We start from the raw sequence: 21,693 nt of genomic DNA on the forward strand, positions 1-21,693 counted from the left end.
GACTATAAATTGCAACAAGCATTTGCAATGCAATCGGTCTCGCATTTGCGAGAGTTCGAGCTTTTGTCATTGTAAATGACTGTCTTTTATTTGTGTTTTGAAAACCTGCAAGGGGTGCGTAAACACACACTTTGTACCTATAGTTGTTGCTTACAAGAAGCAAGGCTAGCAGTAACTGCGCCTCTTTTACTGCCAGCCTTGCTTCTTGTAAGCAACGACTATAAGTAAAAAGTGGGTGTTTATGCACTGCTTGCAGGTTTTCAAAACCTATAAATAAAAGACCTTGTCATTTACAATGCCAGTAGCTCACACTCTCACCAACGCTAGACCTATTGCATTGTAAATACTTGTTTTAAATGTGTCTCTTCTTTCAGTGTGTATCATGTCTTAAATGTTGATAGGCGGAGTTCTGCCAGTTAGCGCTTGTTGGAAAAGGCCCTTTTTGCAGGGTTATCCCAAACCTTTTGCCTTCCTCCTATTTTTTCTGACCTCGTTTTTGTTGGTTTTAGGACTCTGAGCACTTTGCCACTGCTAACCAGTGCTAAAGTGCATGTGCTGCCTCCCTAAAACATGGTAGCATTGGCTTATAACAAAGTGGCATATTAAATGTATTTATAAGTCTTAGTAAAAAGAACCGAATGTGCTAGAGGGTATGTAAATTAAATGCTACTAGTGGGCCTGCAGCACTGCTTGTACCACCTACATAAGTAGCCCCTTTACCATGTCTCAGGCCTGCCACTGCAGGCCCTGTGTGTGCAGTACACTACTACTTTGACTTGCCATTAAAAACTGCTTTCAAGTATTAAAATCCCCTTTTATTACACATAGGCCACCCCTATGGTAGACCCTAGGTAGCCCTATGGGTAGGGTGCTGTGTAAGTAAAAGATAGTGCATTTACTTTTATGTTTGACATGTCCTGAAAGTTACAAACAGCTTATTTTGTTTTCACTACTGTGAGGCCTACTCTCGTTTCCTAGCATTGGGAATTCTCTTATATACTTCTAAGTGGTAATTCCTAATCAGAAAGGTGTAGCTTTGTCATGTTTGCTATGTTTAGTATGGTAATCATAAATCCTCCTTACTGGTGACGTTGGATTTCACATTACTATTTTAGAAATCCCACTTTAGAAAGTGGAAATTTCTCTGTGCTTATAACTCTTTGTGCCTGTCTCCAATACACATCTGGGCTTGGTGACAGCTACACTTTGTGCATTCCCTCTAGCCACAACCCAGGAAGGGTTGTGTGTGACAGGAGATTTATTTGCATACCAATAGCCTTCCTGGTCAGGAAGAGGGAGAGGTGGCTCACACTTACATCTGAATAGGTTGTGTCTTGCCCCCACACAAAGGGCTAATTTACCCCCTACTGGTAGTCTGGAGCCAGGGCTGGGCTGAAAGGGATCCTTGTGCACTTCAGAGAGTTCCTTTGATGTCACCCCCTTCATCAGAGGGACTTTTGGGCATACATACTAGGGCGACGGCCCTATCAAAGCAGTACAAACTGGACCTTGAAAGAACTCAGCTGGTGTAAAGGCTTCTGTGTTGAAGGATTGCCACTCTGCTCTGACTGACTGTTCTGAGAAACTGCTTCTCTGCTTTGCTGAGCTGCCCTGCTGATCTCTGCCCTGTTGATGCCAAGGACTGAACTGAGAGTGACTCCAAGGACCTACTTACTTGCCTCCTGTTTACTGAAGTCTCAGGGATACAAAAGACGTCCTACAATTCTGCTGGAGCTTCTGAACTCTGCCTTCTGTGAGTCCTACTAATGTGAGGCTAGAGGGACTCTAGTCTCGTCCCTTAAATTGGCACACACATGTTTGTGCTTCCTTGGTTGAAGAAAACAACTTCCATTCAATGTTCATTATAGATCATTTCGTTTATTTCATAGTTTGGTGGAGATATTTTTTATAGAATCAATTAAAATTTCTTCATAATCATTGTCAACATGAAAATCAGGCACTGTCTTTTTAAGGTGTCCAATGCATTTCGGGCATTAATGACATGCCCTTCATCAGGGAATTGACACTAGGAACAATAATATGGGTAAACATTAGTGTGAAATAATGTCTTAGTAACATGACAAATTAAAACAACGTAATAACATATGATGCAAAATCTAATACAAGGTCATGCATTGCTTTCCAAAACCAAAGTGTGAAAAAATTAACATCGTGCGTGATGTGTACTGGGGTGGACCGAAGAGTGGTGAAAGAAAGGGGTTCAGTTGTTCACTTACATGCCCTTCGTTGGATAGTTGTTTTGGGAATCTAAAAAAGAACAGATACACGCAAAAGATCCGTCAATGCCTGATGGCAAAAGTGCTCCGTAGTGCACTCTAATTTCAACGGGGTACGCGATAGAAACTGACCTGAAGGGTTACGTGTGAAAGGAATCTGTCCGGTACTCATCTCCGTGAAACGCCGGTGTAAGTGGTGGCTTCCCGCGTTAGTTAAGTTCGAAAACTGGGGTACCACGTGATGTGTCACGTGTGATATAGATGGTAGAAAGACTGTCGGTATCGTCGGCAGAATATTGTTTAGGACTCAAGGTCCGATAAATTGAAGTCAGCTCTTTCTGCACATTTCGTAGAAAAGCAAAATGATGTTTCTTTCTTTCACCACTCTTCGGTCCACCCCAGTACACATCACGCACAATGTTAATTTTTTCACACTTTGGTTTTGGAAAGCAATGCATGACCTTGTATTAGATTTTGCATCATATGTTATTACGTTGTTTTAATTTGTCATGTTACTAAGACATTATTTCACACTAATGTTTACCCATATTATTGTTCCTAGTGTCAATTCCCTGATGAAGGGCATGTCATTAATGCCCGAAATGCATTGGACACCTTAAAAAGACAGTGCCTGATTTTCATGTTGACAATGATTATGAAGAAATTTGAATTCATTCTATAAAAAATATCTCCACCAAACTATGAAATAAACGAAATGATCTATAATGAACATTGAATGGAAGTTGTTTTCTTCAACCAAGGAAGCACAAACGTGTGTGCCAATTTATGGGATGAGACTAGAGTCCCTCTAGCCTCACATTAGTAAGCATTAAATTTGACGTCGTTGGGCCCTCGACGCCTCCTTGCTGAGCACCACCAAACCAATCAAAAAAGCAGTTAATCAATGAACGATTGACCTCGAATAAAAATACAGCTGTGCATCTATCTAACCATTATTTCTGTGAGTCCTAGCCATGCCTGAGGTGCCCCCTATAACCCCTGAACCTCGGAAGTGGGTTCTGCAGTTACTTTTCATCATCTACATCTCCTGGGCCATTTAAATCAAGCTTTTGGGTTCTTTGCAATCGTGAACAGGCCCGTTTGCTCCTGAACCGCGTCACTCGCATGAAGGATCAGCGCGAGCTCATGCAACTTTGTCTCTTCGTACAGCAGCATCGCTGAACACGAGGCCCTCGCCTGGCTGTTGGCGATGCCCGGCAGTTCTTTGCGCACCGTGGGCCATTGTCAACAACGCTCACTGTGCTCCCCGCTAACCTATTTCCCCATGAACAGAACTGTTGGAAGAACACCATGTGTAACAGCGCTCCTTTCAGGTGAACACTCTGGTCTTTACTCCGGACTAATTTTGTTTCAACTGTAAAATGTGTTCACCAGTTCAGTAGAATGTGTATGAAAGAAGGAAGTCATTGTTTTCGCTAGAATTCTTAGCTTTGACAGATTTATTTATTCAAATGATGTTGTATCTTCTACATTGATTTTGATTTCATAAATACATTAAGAAAGTTTCCCAGCAGCTCTTTGTAACGCTCTGTCAGCATAACCAGTATATTCTTTCCCCCTACAGGTCGATGTTTACATTTGACACACATTGACATTTACTCAATACATGTATATCTCAGGCACTAATCTGGTCTCTCCAGGACTGCTGTCTTTCATTTAACTTAATCTTTCTTTTGATGCTATGAGGGAAGGTGTTTTCTGTGAATGAGGAAATACCCAATAGTCCCTGTTAATCGTTTGCTAGATCAATCACATTATCTAAATGGTTGACCAAGCAGCTTTGTATAGTCATATTATTTGCCTCCCTTGTCCTCTATGTAAGATCCATTAACTATAACCCTGCCTTTAAAAATTACGTAGTGGCAGGGTCATTTATGTTTCCTGCCTCTTTCAGAAATTATTAAAAAGCGTTGTAGACATCTGGACAAAGAGTGTAATTGGATGGGGGTTAGGTGGATGGGTGGTGACGGGTGATGTTAATTATCGGTATTCTTCAATCACTCATCCTCCGCAATATATATTATTAGGTGTTGGTTCATTAATGCTTTTATAGCCAGTATTTCTGCCACTACAAGAAAACTTGGGGATTAACCATGGATATGCTAGCTATTATTGATGAGTTTTCTCAACATTCCTAAATCTGTCATGAATGTCTTTGTGACACTGACTCAACTATCCTCCTGCAAAATGTTTTTGAAAGAGCCACCTTAAATCATCCCTTCAGGGTAAGCATTGTGAATGTAAGCATGTGCACATCATTTGTTCCACATGAAGGAAAAACAAATCCTGGATCAGAAAGTCCTTTTACAACGCCCTCAAATATTGGGGTCCCTTCAGCATTCTCACATGGGGTGCACACTTACTCCTGCCTTTTACATGAGTTACGTTATGCACTTTTGCAGAGATGGAAACACTGTGAAAACGTGTACAACCGTTAAAGGAGGGAGTTTTCCGTTGTTCCGTGCATTTTAACTACTCCTTTTCGCATTACTAAATGACATCTGCAGGTTTTAATTACTTCTTCGCCCAAGTGTTATGTTGCAATGAGGAAAATAGTTGAATTCAGTCATTAGGCCCACAGCGATTGTATAACTTGCCTCTTGTTAACCTCCTCTTTAGTTCAGTGAATGATTTATGTGCAAGGGCCTTTGTGTAAACTTTTGGCTACTTTATTAACAGTGTTGTGTAAATGTACTTAAATCTTCTGTTCTATTGCGGGCTTGTGTCTGACAGGAACTTTCCCAGCGCCCAGGAGGCGCATTTCCGAGCTAACAGACACCCACCCCTTGGAAAGGGCTGTAACGTAGGTCGAAAGTTCAACAACGGCTCGAATTGACCTTGCTGTAGCCCCGCTGTCTGTCTTTCCTTATGTATTTGACCTTGAAGATCTAGATTTAGCTGCAACCCTAGTGCTGTGGGGCTGCATTTCTGCAGTGCATGTTTGCGAGTTCACACGAGGGGCACTTCTCTTCGGTTTTGCATTGCACTTGTCAGATAAGTTAGTCGCCAGGGGCAGATCTGAAGTTTCCTGTATGTCGGGAATGTTGGTACTACCAACACTCGTGTTATTCGACGTTCTGGGTGCACTGCTCCTGAAATCCAGCAGTGAGCACCTTGTCTCCATGACTGGGCATGTTCGGGGAGGTGAATACCATGACACCTGAGAAGCCTTCCCTGGTGCTATCCTCAGCCGCTGACATGAATCCTTTTCTTGTTGTGGCCCCTCCAGAAAGTTTGGCTTCTTTTACTGCCTGCTGGGCATTGTAGCAAATGCTTTGGCGCTATTAATCATGTGTTTTCTACAGCTCCCCGCACCTGGCTGGTTGTATTTCTGATTGCTTAGCAGGGCAGGGCAGATCCTGTGGGAGTGAACTAGTCCGATAGGGAGTTACTGTTGTTGTGTGACTGGGATTCCTTTAGAGGGCTGGTGTGAGGCTTCACAGACGCACATGTGTATGACTTGTTGTTCAGGCATTGTTAAAGGACTCCTTTGCAGTGTATAGATGGCAATCGCGCCTGTTCCTGTATTCCTCTCGCACCCCTGCACCCCCCATAGCTTCATTTATCTGAAATATCGAAGTGCAGCTAGTCACTATCCCACAACACCAGCTTATTGCTGAGAAGTAGAGCTGCACTCCCATTACAAGGCAAATACTTAATCTTACTCAATTACAACATTCTTATATCAAATGATAGCCTTTATTGTGGCTATATTGATGTGTAGCTTTTTATTTCAAGTCTGTTTTATTTTCAGGTAGTGGCATATACCATAGGTCCATTTTGACACAGTGTTAAGCCTACAACCCTAAGCAGGGCCGGCCACGAGAAAATGCAACATTAGAGCCTTGAGGCTCGTGAAGATAGGCAGTGTGGTACACAACGTTTTGCCTACAACCCCCTGGGGCCCGCCGCGTTCCCTGTATTGGCTGTGTTGGCATATGCACAAGTAAAAGCTCAGGACCCTTAAAAACTATTTCAAGAGGCAAACGGGCAACTAGCCCTGTACCAAAAGGTAGTCCAACAGGGCCCAACAATTATAGGAATGGAGGAGAGATGAGAAAGACAAAAAAAAAAGGAGAGGAAGAGGAGGAGAAGGTGAAAGAGGGAGAAGAGCACAGCGAGAGAAAGAGCAGGGAGCGACGGGAAGGGGAGCCAACGGAGGGGGGCCCGCAGCTGTCACCACAACTCAAAGGACCTATGGTGTCAGTCTACCGGGATCAGAAGGGACAATGGCATCCTCAAAGAGATGCAATGCTCTGAGCCTGGTAGGCATGTGGCGCGCATGTTCTACTGTGCAAAGATATTCGACTAAAGGCTGCCAAACCGCCTTAAAACGCGTGTCGCGCGCCTGCAAGCGTGCTGTAAAAAGCTCCATCGTGATGACATACCAGAGCCGTACAAACCATGCTGCTATTGGGGGGGGCCTCATTTCTCTTCCAATATAGGGCTATAAGCTGCTTAGCCGCTCCCAGCATCTGGAGCGACAAGATCCAATCGCTTCGGGTGAGCGCCTTCAGGCCTGCAGGTTTGATGCATAGGAGGATAGTGCTCGTGGCTTCGAAGCAGTGGAAACCCCACTACCCCTTTGCCCCTTTGATATTGCTCTGAACCTCCTTCCAAAAGATGGTCAGCAGTGGGCAAGCCCACCAGATGTGGATAAAGTCCCCAGGTGCAGACTGGCACCTCCAGCACAGGGGGGAGGATGTGGGGAACATACTGTGTAGACGTTGAGGTGTATAGTACCATTGAGTCAGAAGTTTATAAGCATTCTCCCTCTGTGGAATACTCCGGTACATCTTGGGGATATCCCGCCAAAGTCTATCCCACTGCGAAGGCGCAATGTCCACGCCGGATGCCAGCTGCCATTGTTGCTGGTACGGGTGGGAGGGCACGGTCCGCGGGTGCTGCAGGATCTTGTAGATCTGGGATATCAGCCCTTTTGATCCCCCGAGAGAACGAGCTAATCTCTCAAAGGGAGTAAAGTCGTGTGTGGCCACCAGATACATGTCCCCCGCGGACGTCCAATGCCTCAGCTGATCGTGCTGCATTCTCGCTTCCAGCGGTATGCGAAATTCCTCTCTGCACTGGTCAAAGGTCTTAAACGTGTCCCCCTCATACAGGTCACTGAATACCCTGCAATCTCCCTGTGACCACGTATCAAGGGCGCGGGTTCGATGGGCCGGCGGGAAGAGCGGGTTACTCGCTATCTGGGTATGCGCGGAGGGAAACGTGATAAGGCCTCTAGAGACAGCTACAGTGTCCCATATTCCTAGGACAGTTCTCGTAGGTACTGCTAGTATGCGCTCCTCGAACGTGCCTCCTGGTGCAGCCATGCGAGATCCCAGGCGGTTCGTCCCGTCACCACTCGGTCCATATGTAGTCATCCCTTCCCGCTCTCTCGTACCCCCCACTCCACCACAAAGCGGAGGTGTAAGGCCTAATAATAATCCACTAGGTTAGGGCAGGCCAACCGCCCCCACCTATCTCTGGGAGTCATGAGGAGCTTCTGGGAGAATCGAGGCCGCTTCACGCCCCAGATAAAGGACGCGAGTTCACGCTGTAGGCCTCGTATATAGCGGAGCGGGATGGGGTAGGGAGGCATTGGAACAGGTATAGGATTTTGGGGAGGATCGACATCTTGATGGTATTTAGCCGACTCAGCCATGACATCATCAGAGGTTTCCACCTCCGCAGATCGCCAAGAACCGCACACCGACATTCTCGCCAGTTCGCCGATGTCCACGTGTCCTGAGATGGGGTTAGCAGGAGGCCTAAGTAGCGAATGTGCCGATCGGCCCATTGATAGGGTACTAATTCTTTCAAGGGAGACAGCTCCTCTTGCGGGATTGTGAGATTGAGGATTTATCTTGGTTGATCTTGAGCCCAGAGGCCCTTTCAAAGAGGCGTTGTACCGCGTGCAGTGCCAGGAGGGACTCCCGGGGTGCGTAAGGGTGAGGATAAGATCGTCCGCAAAGAGCGCCACCTTGTTTTCCCGGCCACCGAGGGGGATCCCGTAGACAGTGGGTGCCCAACGAATCATCTCCGTGATAGGTTCCAATACAAGGGCGAACAGCAGGGGGGATAGAGAGCACCCCTGCCTCGTACCCCTGAGAATAGCAAATGGTGCTGTGAGCTGCCCATTGACCCGAATCCTGGCGATGTGTAGCTTTTTATAAAGCACTGTCATCTTAACCTCTCCTTTCAGTACCTTCTGGATATCCATCTTCTTATTAACAGCAACCTGATCCTGTAGAGGTTGAAGGATGGCTAGTGTCGAGGACTTTGTGGGGTTCCCAATTAGTAACTTTTCATGCTACTTTAACAAGAAGGCATAAGAGAGATGAGGCCTCAAAGCTTTGACATATATATAACAAGCATTGGCATAGCCAATAGGTCTCGCTTTTGGAACCTTATAAGTGTTTAGCCATGCAACAGTTGATGTTGTTGCACCAAGGATATTGTGCTGCATAACGTTGCGCTGTGAACCTGATAAGTGTTAGGACAGTGCGTGGGGCAGGGGGGTAAGCACGGACAGCTTTGAACCTGATGATAAGTGTTGGGACAGATCGGGGCAGGGGGGTAAGCACGACAAGCTTTGACCCTGATGATAAGTGTTAGGCAGAGCGGGGGGCACAGGGGTAAGCACCAGGTGTGGTGCGTCCATTGGGGCATAGGGGTGTAGCCCACTCGCCCCCATCTCCCTCGGCATCTCTGAACTTAAGTAAACTGACTCGGTTTGCTTATGTTGAAAGACGCCGAGGGAGAACTGACAATCATGTCAGTCAGCATGACGCCAGACCGCCCACCCTTTCAGAGTCTGAAGGGGTGGGCGGTCTGGCGTCATGTTGACTGACATGATTTTCACCAGGGGCAGCAGGCAGCACCACAAGTGCGCATGAGTGGCAAATATTTAGCCCGTGCCCAGTCATGCGCACTTGTGTTTTCACTTGTTTGCGCATGCCCATTAGGAGCCCCTCATTCTCCTAATGGACGAGTTGCGGGCGAAGAGAAACTTGTGCCCCAAGCCAGCAGCGCCAGGATTGGCTGAGAGGGGCTGCCAGTCCACTCCAAGGCAGTTCGTGAAGGCGCAAAGAGGAGCAGAGGTGGCGCGGACCGGCTGGGAGGTAAGTTGCCCTCTGTGTCTAACATGCCCTCTCGACTGTCCCCCGGCCTGCATCAAAGGAAGGGAACGGGAACCCCTGCCCCGGGACAAAAAAAGGCTGCAAACACTGCCAAATGTATCACTGCAACTCAGGAGGGGCTGGGGGACATCATTGACAACACTCAATGCTCTGCAGGCCACAGCCTCAGCGACCAGTAGTTAGTAAATATTAAAACTTGGGCATGGCATTGTCAAGATGACTTTTAGAGACGTGACGTCTTTCAAAATATTCACTTACTTTCTTAAGTCTATGCCTCTGTTTGGTTTTTCATAATATTCTCTGGTACACTGATATTATCTACAAAGGATGAGAATTTTTTAATTCAGGAGCGCATACAATCTTAGTTTTCTCCCTACAGCTGAAAAAAAACAACAGTTGCAGAAACATACTAGCCCTTTTTTATTTCTAAATAAAGGATTGCCGAGCCTTTTCCTAATCTCGTGTAATTACACCCAGTGTATTAGCTTTCCTCTGCAAATGTGCCTCCTTTGCCCACCCAATGAGCTTACATCACCAGTTATTTGCTTTAAACGGTATAACTCCACAGCCAAAACGAGTAGTTTTTGGTTTAGTCTGCAAGTACAATTGCTGTCATCCGTTCTGTCATTAGCTAAATTGATTGACATAGTTTGTCTACTGATGAGGATCGGGAAAAGTGACAACGAAAACGAACAACTTGCAATCTGATTCCTGCTTTGCAGTTCCTTTTCTGACACCTCTATGTTGATGAACGAGCATTCCAACCGTGTAACTGGCTGCCATTGGTATAAAGAAAAGAGGCGTAATGTAGCTGAACACAAAAAACCCCAAAGTGCCTTTGTAGATCCTGACATTTTTGATAAACTCTTTGCTATTTTGGATTCACTGCGCAACTTGCTTTGTCTAATTAGTAAAAATAGAAATCAGCGATCATGAATTGCATATCTTTCATGGTAACTGAGAAACTTTTTAGTGTGAACAGTTCATATACGAATACAGTCCAAATACCCTAAATGACATCATATACCGAAATGACTCCATCCTTTTGAATTGTGTGCGCTAAAAGCATTTTGACTTAAATGTACATTTTATTTTCTGCTTTACATTGATCTAAATGATGAATGGGGTTATTGCATTTTACTTTGTTTCATTTGTCTTTAGTGCCATTTGCTACATAGTTGGTTCAAATAAAGGCTGATTTGCATATGGCTGGTTCGAAGCAGACTAAGGTGGAATGGTGGGCGAAAAACGATGGTTTGGGATGCGTCCTGAGTGATTGCCAGTAGTTGAAGTATTTGAGGGTCCACCTTAGGATCTTGTGGTTGCCTTGCTCTTGCCATGAAAGTTAGAAAGAACTTTAATGCCACACCAGTTTCAAAAGTCACCAGCCACCACTGGTAAGCACGGCGAGCTTTTAACCTGATGATAAGTGTTAGGACAGAGAGCAGGCGGCATAGGGGTAAGCACGGCGAGCTTTTAACCTGATAATAAGTGTTAAGACAGAGCGGGGGCAGGGGGGAAGCACTGTGAGCGCTGAACCTGATGACAAGTGTAAGGACAGAGCGGGAGCATGAGGGTAAGCACTGCGAGCTTTGAACCTGATAAGTGTTAGTACAGAGCGGGGCAAGTACAGGGAGCTTTGAACCTTATGATAAGTGTTAGGACAGAGCGGGGGCATAGGGGTAAGCACGGCGAGCTTTGAACCTGATGATCAGTTTTAGGACAGAGCTAGTGGCAGGGGGGTAAGCACGGCGAGCTTTGAACCTGATGATAAGTGTTAGGACAGTGCGGGGCAGGGGGATAAGCACAGCGAGCTTTGAACCTGATGATAAGTGCTAGGACAGAGCGGGGGTAAGCACGGCGAGCTTTGAACCAGATGATCAGTGTTATGACAGGACAGAGCGGGGGGCAGAGGGGGTAAGCACAGCGAGCTTTGAACCTGATGATCAGTGTTAGGACAGAGCAGGGGGCATAGGGGTGTAAGCACGGCGAGCTTTGAACCGGATGATCAGTTTTAGGACAGAGCGGGTGGCAGGGGGGTAAGCACGGCGAGCTTTGAACCTGATGATAAGTGCTAGGACAGAGCGGGGGCAGGGGGGGGTAAGCACGGCGAGCTTTGAACCTGATGAAGTGTGTTAGGACAGTGCGGGGGCAGGGGGATAAGCACAGCGAGCTTTGAACCTGATGATAAGTGCTAGGACAGAGCGGGGGCAGGGGGGGGTAAGCACGGCGAGCTTTGAACCTGATGAAGTGTGTTAGGACAGTGCGGGGGCAGGGGGATAAGCACAGCGAGCTTTGAACCTGATGATAAGTGCTAGGACAGAGCGGGGGCAGAGGGGGTAAGCACGGCGAGCTTTGAACCAGATGATCAGTGTTATGACACAGCGGGGGGCAGAGGGGGTAGGCACAGCGAGCTTTGAACCTGATGATCAGTGTTAGGACAGAGCAGGGGGCGGGGGTGTAAGCACGGCGAGCTTTGAACCGGATGATCAGTTTTAGGACAGAGAGGGTGGCAGGGGGGTAAGCACGGCGAGCTTTGAACCTGATAAGTGTTAGGACAGAGCGGGGGCCCGGGGGGTAAGCACGGCGAGCTTTGAACCTGATGATCAGTTTTAGGACAGGGCAGGGGGGTAAGCACGGCGAGCTTTCAACCTGATAATAAGTGTTAGGACAGAGCGCGGGCAGGGGGCAAGCACGGCGATCTTTGAACCTGATGATCAGTGTTAGGACAGAGCGGGGGCAGGGGAGTAAGCACGGTGAGCTTCAAACCTGATGATCAGTTTTAAGACAGTGCGGAGGGCAAGGGGGTAAGCACGGCGAGCTTTGAACCAGATGATCAGTTTTAGGACAGGGCAGGGGGGTAAGCACGGCGAGCTTTCAACCTGATAATAAGTGTTAGGACAGAGCGCGGGCAGGGGGAAAAGCACTGCGAGCTTTGAACCTGATGATCAGTGTTAGCACAGAGCAGGGGCAGGGGGGTTAGCACGGCGAGCTTTGAACCTGATGATCTGTTTTAGGACAAAGCGGGGGCAGGGGTCAAGCACGGCGAGCTTTGAACCTGATAGTTTTAGGACAGAGCGGGGGGCAGGCGGGTAAGCACGTTGAGCTTTGAACCTGATGATCAGTGTTAGGACAGAGCGGGGGCAGGGGGGTAAGCACGGCGAGCTTTGAACCTGATGATCAGTGTTAGGACAGAGCGGGGGTAGGGGGGTAAGCACAGCCAGCTTTGAACCTGATTATAAGTGTTAGGACAGAGAGTGGGTAAGCACTACGTATTAAGGGTAAAGTGGCCGCTTCTCTGACATACCCAAAGCTGCTGGTTGAGAAGCTTGCAATGGACCCAGCCTCTCTTCCCCTCCCCTCTGAAAAGGGGGGGGAGAAGAAGGAGAAAAGAGTTGCAGAGAAGCTGCTGGCAGACTCTGACCTTGAAGTCTAGAGGTTAGGGCCAGAGGAGAGAGCAGCCCAGAGTAGAAAGGGAGACAGGGACACTTGTTTTCAAGAAATGAAATGCACTGTTTATGCCCTATTGACAAACGTCCATGGCATGAATAGTGGTGAGTCTTGAAAACAGGAGCAGTTTCCCTCCTCCCTGTCCAAAGGGAAGGGTCAAGAGGGGAAAGAGCAGGCTGAATAATGTCCGTGCTAGGTTGTTTTCAACTTTAGAGATAAGGAGAATGGAATGTAGAAGGAGGAGAGAACAGCCAGGGTCTGTGACCCATGAGGAGAGAGGAAAGCCATATGGCGCCTCTCCTCACTCTAGGCCACAGTGGTAGCATTTTTTGTAGCCCTTACTAAAAGTCTCGCCAGAGAATTGCTCATGCGCTACTCTAGGCTTGACCTAAAAAGGATGCCATGGGGCTTCTATCTGGAGTTTCCACAGTTGTCTTGATACTTTTTGAAGAATAGTAATGTTATAACATTTTATATGTTCATGATTGCCCAAGAGTTTCCCACTCTGCCTTAGCTAAAGCATGTTGCTGATGTTTCTTGAAAATGCCTTTTAAACTTTTTTGTTCTTGGCGTTGCCATAATATAGACCCTTCCCACTGGATACTGGCACATTTTACTGGAATGAACAATCGAGCAACCACGTGTCATTTTTTTTTTCGATAGTCAAGTGCACAGAACAGGTTCTGGAAGTATGATAAGAATCATCTACAATATGGTTAGATCACAGTTACAAATGGCTGTCTTGGTATTAGTGCTGAGACGTCTTTAGTTACTCGTTACTAACAATTTTAAAACTAATATACATTATGAAAATTACATTTTGGGTACTAATATAAATTATGAAAATTACATTTTGGGTCCGTTGTTCAGTCTCTTCAACACATAGTTCCTTAAGTAAGCAGGATAGGGGAGTAGTTTTGTTATTTCCATGTGGGAGTTACTGTGTGTAGTTAATGTTGACATTTTACTAAATTACAGTAGAATTCTTTACATTGATAAAAGGTGGAAGAGATCACGGCCACGCCAATTAATATGAATTCAGAGGGTGCGATTGTAGTGGCTTTCAGGTTCTGAAGAAAAGGGGTGTATACGTATCATAAGGGGGTCTTGGTGGGATTACTAGGTTCCGAGCGGAGTCTTGATTACTTACTTCACATTTCTTATGTTATAGTAATTCTATTTGTAAAGCACTTTATCACTCACAAGGGTATCCGGGAGCTGAGCAGGTGCATATGCCTCGCCTTGCCTTTGGGTGGGTGGTGTTATTTTGAAAAGCCTGGTCTTCAGCTTCATAAAGAATTCAAGAATAGAGGATGAGGCTGTGATTTGTAGTGGGAGTTGTTCCATGCTTTAGGTGCGATGTATGACCAGGCCCAAGCTCAGGACCTGTTTCCGTGTATGCGAATAGGAGTCCGCCAGAGTGTAGGTGTGTGGCTGGTTGGTGGAACGAGATACAACATTGTTCAAGTAGGCGGGATCTAGGTTGTGTAGTGCCTTGAATGTGTGAGTGAGGAGTTTGAACTGAGAGTTTGTGTATCGGGAGCCAGTTGAGCTCCTGACCGTTTGGTGTGATGTGTGGTCTGTGTGAGGTTGAGGATGAGGCTGGCTGCCGATTTGTGGAAGGTTTGTAGTCTTCTGGTGAGTTGCATGGTGATTCCGGTGGAAAAGGTTGTTACCGTTGTCCAGTTTGCTGTTGACCAGGGTGTGGGTGACAGTTTTCTTGTGTTGCTTGGGAGCCAATTAAAGATCTTCATCAGCATCTTCAGGATGTGGAAGCAGGAGCTGTGAAAGCGCTGACTTGCGTGGTCATGTGCAGTTCATTGTCAGTGATGATACTGAAGATTTTGGCTTTGGGTGTGGGTCTCAGATTGACCTGTCACCAGGGGAAGTTCCATGGTCATAACGTCTTGTCAGAGATCACTACTTCTGTCTTGTTGGTCTTGAGCCAGTTGGTAACTTTGGTCATGCAAGAGGTGAACTTGTTCCCTGTGTCGGGGGTCTTGTCTGCGAGGGAGATAGAGTTGCGTCGTCAGCATAGGAGAGAATGTTGATGTCGAGATCTCGGATGACATTGCCTATTATGATCATGTATGCATTGAAAAGGGTAAGCCTTGAGACACTCTACAGATGAGTTGCCAAGCTTACAGCTTGTGTTCTATTCGTCAAGAAGTAGTAGATCCAATGGAGAACTTGTCCTTGCATACTAATCTTGTAAAGTCATCTGATGAGGGTGAGGTGTGATAGTGTCAAATACTGTACAGAGGTCCAGGAGGATGAGTGCCACGGTATTTCCTCTGTCTAGCATCATGCTGATGTCATCTATATTGGCGATGAACGTTATTTCGGTACTGTGGTTGAGCCTCAAGCTAGGTTGTGTGGCATTGAGGAGATTGGTGAGGCGTTTGCTTTTGAGCTTCTCTAAGCTATTGGCCTCGTACAGTAGGAGGGAGATCAACATGTAGTTGGCGTGTGTGACTGAGTCTGCAAATGATTTCTTAAGTATGGGAGTGACTGGTCATGTTTCCAGGTGGCCGGGAAGGTGACTCAGTCGACAGAGGCATTGGTAAAAACATTGTGGCAGCAGGGGTCTCACTGGGCCCTGGAGTGGATGGACTTCTTGATAGCATTGATCTCATTCGTGATGACGGCATGCTACGTGGTCTGGTTCTCCAGGTGAGATGGAAAGAGATGGAAAGTTTAGTTGCGAGGGCGACTGGATCAGGTTGAGGGTTGAAGTTGTAGTATATGGAGGTGATCTTGTTGCAGAAGAATTCCAAGAGCTTCTTGCAGCGATCTTGTGAGGGGCTGTTGCGGCTGGAGGCAACTGCAGGCATGGAGAAATCTTTGATGATGGTGAAGATTTCTTTGCTGCTGTTAGTGCTGGCTTCGATGCATCTGCGAATACTGTGCACCTGATGTTCTGGATCTGTTGGTGGTATCTTCTCAAGGGGGATATGAAGATTTATTTGACCATGGTTTTTTGGCTCATTCTCCACTTGAGCTCGAGTTGCTTGCAGTGACGTTTTGTCAGCCTGAGTTTCTTTGTGTACCAATTGGCTTGTGGTTCGGTTCAATCCCTTGTGTTGCGCTTGAGGATGTTGGCACATGCGATGAGCCATCTGATGAAATTCTTCAGGGTTTCCAGCAAGCTCTGGCGTGATTGGGCCGGTCCTCAGAGAGAGGAAGTCCAGTCTTCCTCTGTGTTGATTTCCAGCAGCAGCGGCTAGGTCTGATGACGGTAATTCAGCAAAACCATTATTTTTTTAAGCTATTTAAGCTTTATCGTTTTTTTTTTTTATTCTGATATGTTACTCATTCCTAAATGTGTACAGCACTAATTTCTGGTGTCATTATTTGTTTTAGTTATATTCTGTTCCTGTTTAGAAAATGTGACAAATGTAGCTGTTCTATAAAGATTGAAGTTATCACATTAGCGTAGGTCATATAAGCTACTAGGTTAGTATGAAAAGTCATTTTGGGTTGCTTTTATTCTAAACTGAAATACTTTACCTTGTTCGCTGGCTTAATGTATTGTGCGAATGACTCTGTAGAGATCCTCAAACGAAGATGCTCCAAGGAGCAACCTTGGACATATCCAACTTTATTATAGTCATAATCAATAAAGTGTTATGCTTTTATCACAGGCATTTTAATTTTCTAATGCTGATCTTTTAATATTTCAATAGATCTTTAATAATTTTGCTTCATCTGATCTTTAAATTCTTTTTCTTTAACTGTAGGGTTGACGCTGAGCAGGAAAGATAAAAGCATCATTCAGAATGAGAATCACTAAAGAAAGTCAGCTATGGCCTCACGTTTTTTCTCTTAATCATCTCGACAATTCAAGATAACCTTTGGGATCCATATATGACTTACTACATTATCAGTAGGACCTTTTTCTTTTATCCACAAGGTAAACTTAAAAACAATGATGGCGCTTGACGTCTTTACGTTATGGAGCCTGACTTTGCCACTAATCCGAGGACACAGCCTTTTTACATGTGAACCAGTATCCGTTCCCAGATGCACTGGGATGACCTACAACATGACTTTCTTCCCAAATATGATGGGACATTATGACCAAGCTATCGCTGCTTCAAGTATGGAGGTAGGTTTCTTCACACTGCATAGCGTACAGTATGTCTTTTGCTATTCATGGGAGTGTATAATGAGAAAGTCTTAATACCTCTTGACTAGTTCAGTTGATTGTATGGCTATCTTACAATCGTGAGCGAACACAGGTTAGTGGGGCCCCAGGTGTCATAGGGAAGTTTAATTTTCACAAATCTTTTGCATAAGCTCTATGCATTCCTGCAAACATAGGTTTACAAGGAGATGAACAGATCACAGTCATTCTAAGACAGTAATAGGAACGTGAGGCAAGTAGGGTGGTCTCCAACAGGCAGTGTTAGTAATGCATTGATGAAAGATGGCATATGCTACTTCAGTCTAGTTATAGATACAGTTAAACAAATCTTAGCAAGGGACCTTTGATAATCTTTGCCAGCATATACATGAGAAATCCCAGATGGTCCCAGTAATTGTCTAAATGTAAACCTTGTGATGCTCTTCTTTGCTTTAGAGTCGAGCAGGAAATGAAACTTAGCAAAGGGTTGAATATAGTTCCTTGTCCTGTACATGGCTATAAAGGGTGATATTTGGGTTGAATGTATTTGCTTGTACTGTTGATATCTTCAAATGGTGGCATTGGATATATTTTCTGCCATTAAGATTGCAACCAAAGGCTCCGAAAGGATAAACTGATTTGCATGATGAGATTTGCTCGTTGTTTCTTCTTTTGCAAATCTAACGTGTTCTTGGGGGGTGTTGGTTCAAGATTGGCAGTGGGGAGCACCAATACCCGTACATGTGAAGATTTACTGCACCGATGTGATTTGTATTTGACATGCAAAGATGACACTGTGTACATGGGTTTGCTGAACTATCACACATTATATACACATCATGGACAGCATCGGTGCAAGCGTCCTTAATACATAAGAGCTACAACATGATGGACAAAAGCAGTGTAAGCATCCGTCACACACATTCAGACCAGGTAGAGCTTGAGCTGCAGCAGCCCGAGCATTTCTCCCACACACAGAGCAGACCGTCGCAGTCTAGGCTTCCCTTACGCATGCACACCTCTTACATTATGAGACCAGTTTCACTGGTCAGTGTTTCATCAGAAAGTACCACTGGTACAGACACTTCTGCTGTATTATGGAAAGCTGTCTTTGTAACAGCTTAATACTGCTGTGTGTCATTAGAAGACTGTACTTGCATTAGCCTCTGCTGCACAATTTTCCTCAGAAAGCCGGACTTGTTTAGCAGCTACATTTTTCCTAAAAACCACCGTTATATCAGCTCCTTTAATGCAGCTTCTAAAGAGAAAATCAGAACAGAAAGAATATTCTGTAGAAACAGGGTTAATTATAAGTGGCCAGTATCATAGAACGCTTAATAATGAATGGGGTGATCCTATTTCTGGGTGGTTTCAAGACATAAGCAGATAAAATGAGCACCGCTAGGACTAGACCACGTGGTCAAGGGGGGGAGCCCTATGTCGAAGCCCTGGGCTTCCAGTTCCACAGCCAAAAAATTAACAGCTAGTTGCTCTTTTTTGTTCTCAATGAAGAGAGATGTAAGGAGCTCCAGCAGGTGGGCTCAGTCCCAATTTGCTGAGGGTGGTGGAGGAGGCTGGGGCTTTGAGGAAGATCTCCTGGTCGCCAGATAGGATACACGTGGGGCTTAAGGGCGTATGCATGCAAGGAATTTGTGCAAAGAGCCCACCAACTGCATCCTGAAGAGTGGTCCATTTCTTGAAGGAATGCACTCCTATTGTGTCCGCCTAGTGCGTGCAGCAGTGCCAAGAATGCAGCTAATGATTTTCGGTTAGAGCTGTAAGTACCTTCTAAAATGAAGCTGCAAAAGTTGTAAGGATATAGGATAGCACGAGGACTGGAGGGTGGAGAGAAAAGAGTAAAAGAGGGTTGCCGCTGTTGGCTCAAGCTGTCAAAATTGAAGCCGTACGTTTACAGCGACAGATGCTTCAAGCAGCTTAGTTAGCCATTTTAATGTGAAATGATCTACTGGTATAAATGATAAATCATACTAGATCCTTAATGCCTATTAGAAAATGCTGGAAAAGCTTTATTCCCCTCTAGAAAGTGTCATGTATTTGTGTGGGTCTGTGAGTTTTATGCTGTGTACAGAGTAAGTTGTAGCTCAATAGAAGTTTCCTGTTTAAGTTAAACAGAAAGTGTCTGAATAATTCTGTGACTTATTGGAAATATAATTTGATCATGATACTGTCTATCCCATTAATAACAATGAAACGCCACTAAAGTACACCGGAAATGAGTTCACACTAATCCTTCTCATTAAAGTGCAATGGAAAGTTGCCTTGTAACTGATTAAGTAAATAGCAGTACAACAAAAAATATATAGTCGGGTTTGAATGCGACACTAGAAAGGGAAAGACAGTAACATTATAGTTGGAATCCAATCTACTAATATAATTAGGTATATCTTGATTAAACCTATTAGCCCAATGAAAAGCACTACCAAAGGAGCAATATGGAATGGATGATATCTAAAATGAGGATCTAAAGTAAAAGTGCTTAACTAACCGGTTTTAACTATGACCCAGTTTTTGAGACACCGTTTTTACCAAGCTCAGATGGATGCAAAGATAACCATCTAATGAGTCGAGCCTGGGTCTTATAGATCACTGCATTTGTTGGAAGCGTATTCATGACATCTTTTTTTGGTAAAGCGCAAAACAGCTGCCCCAGCGAAGAGGCGTCCCGGCGCTAGAAAACCACAGACCCTGGCCTGAGAGTAGAAACTGTAGAGGAGGATTAGGGGAGAGGGAATAGATGCGTTTTAATGGCTTTTCGGAAGGCCGGTAGACTTTCTATGGAGCGGATGTTTTGTGGCAGATCGTTCCATAGTTTGGCTCCTAGGACCCTAAAGGAGCGGCCGCCCATGCGGCAGAGTTTTACGCGAGGAACGCACAGGAGGTGCTGGTTAGAGGATCGCAGGTTGCGTGACGGAGCGTAGGGGGTGAGAAGAGGTCGTAGCAGTGTTGGTTTTCCGAGTTTGATAATTTTAAAGGTCATGATGAGGGTTTTGAATTTAATTCTGGAGTCAACGGGTAGCCAGTGTAATTTTCGGATTGTAGCTCTGGCCGAACATCTGCGTGGGAGGCCGACCAAGGCTCTAGCCGCAGAGTTTTGCACGCGTTGCAGTCGTGCTATCTCTCCTTTGTTGGCGCCAAGGAGGAGTACGTTGGCGTAGTCCAAACGCGAGAGGATGGTAGCTTGAATGATGAGCTGCCGGACCTTGGCGTCAAAGAAGCCAAGTATGTGGCTAAGACTCCTCAGCAGGCCGACACAGGTGCCAGCGACTTTTTTGGTGTGGGTCTGATAATTAAGTGAGGCATCCATCCATACTCCTAGATTTTTAACTAGGGATTTGGGGGGTGGGATGGTGCCTAGGGAGGACGGCCACCAGTGCTCATTCCAAAGGCTGGTGTTTTTACCAAGGAGTAGCACTTCTGTTTTTCCAGCATTGAGCTGTATACCGTTGTCTGTCATCCATTGGGCTACTGCGGAGAGACCGTTTTTAAATCTAGAGGCCGAGATGGAAGGGCCTTCCGTAAGAGTGATGGCCAGCTGTGTGTCATCGGCGTACGAAACCAGTGTCAGGCCCCACTCTTTGGCCACTGTCTCAAGAGGTTGCACATAAAGATTAAAAAGGGATGGGCTCAGCGCCGAGCCCTGCGGAACTCCCTGTGCAATGGGATGGCGTTTAGATAGAAAGGGGGGTTGTGAGACCCGAAAAGATCTGTCCTTGAGGAAAGATCGGAACCACTCCAATGCAAGGCCAGATACTCTGAATGTCTCCAGACGATTAAGAAGAATGTCATGGGATACCGTATCAAAGGCCGCGCTGAGGTTCAGAAGAATCAGCGCAGCGCTTTGACCGGCATCTAAGATCGTCCGGAGGTACTCGGTGGTGGCCAGGAGAGCAGACTCAGTGCTATGGCCTGGTCTGAACCCATTTTGTGATGGGTCCAAGATATTGTTTTGGACCATGTGCTGGGACAGAATACTGTTCGCATGGGCTTCTGCGATTTTGGACAGCCATGGGAGCAGGGAGATTGGTCGGAAATTTTCCAGTTTAGATGGGTCTAGGGAGGGTTTCTTGATGATGGGTGAGACCCACGCTTGCTTCCAGGCAGATGGTACACTCGCTGAGGAGAAGGAGAGGTTCAGGATAGAGGTCAGGGAAGGTAGAAAAAAATTAAGTGACTCTAAGAATTGAGCCGGGCGCATGGGGTCTGACGGAGAACCAATTTTAACTTTTCGGCATAGTTTGGTGAGGTTGTCCATGGAGATTTCTGGGATGTGGGTCAGGGTAGTATAGTTGGGGGAGGGGATAGGGTTTTTAATGGGGCTAGGGGAGTGCTGAGGGAAAGAAGTATAGATTTTCTGATGGCTTTATGGTACATTTTTTGTTTTAGTAAGTAATTGGTTTTATCTTCGTTGTTGTATTCCCTTCTCCATAAGCGCTCAGCTCTTTTACAGTCTTTGCGCATGGTTTTGAGGGTGCCATTATACCATGAAAAAACACTTTCTGGGCCATTATTACTGAGGCGTCAAATATAATGGATGTCTGGACATAAGTTAAAACGACAGACCAAAGCAATTTTCAGAAATAATAATCAGTCTCTTGGACAATGCTCTTTCATGCTTTGATTAACAAGAAAGAATCTCAACCTAATTCTTGAGCCGGGGTAATTTCTAAAAAAATGCATGTGTATTATATTAGCTTCC

The 21,693-nt window shown here is 45.7% G+C and overlaps 1 protein-coding gene across 1 annotated transcript in view; it reads left to right on the forward strand.

Annotated features, from left to right (window-relative positions):
- Nucleotides 1-21,693, forward strand: part of FZD6 (frizzled class receptor 6) — a 313,524-nt gene that overhangs the window by 40,631 nt on the left and 251,200 nt on the right. Inside the window, exon 2 of the mRNA XM_086966093.1 lies at nt 16,591-16,958. Within this exon, the coding sequence (XP_086822219.1) occupies nt 16,779-16,958 (180 nt within the window). The 5' untranslated portion in view covers nt 16,591-16,778. The remainder of the gene's footprint in view (nt 1-16,590; nt 16,959-21,693) is intronic.

The sequence above is a fragment of the Lissotriton vulgaris genome, chromosome 4_1 (genome assembly GCF_964263255.1).
Source record: "Lissotriton vulgaris chromosome 4_1, aLisVul1.2, whole genome shotgun sequence".
NCBI classification, from domain to species: Eukaryota; Metazoa; Chordata; class Amphibia; order Caudata; family Salamandridae; genus Lissotriton; species Lissotriton vulgaris.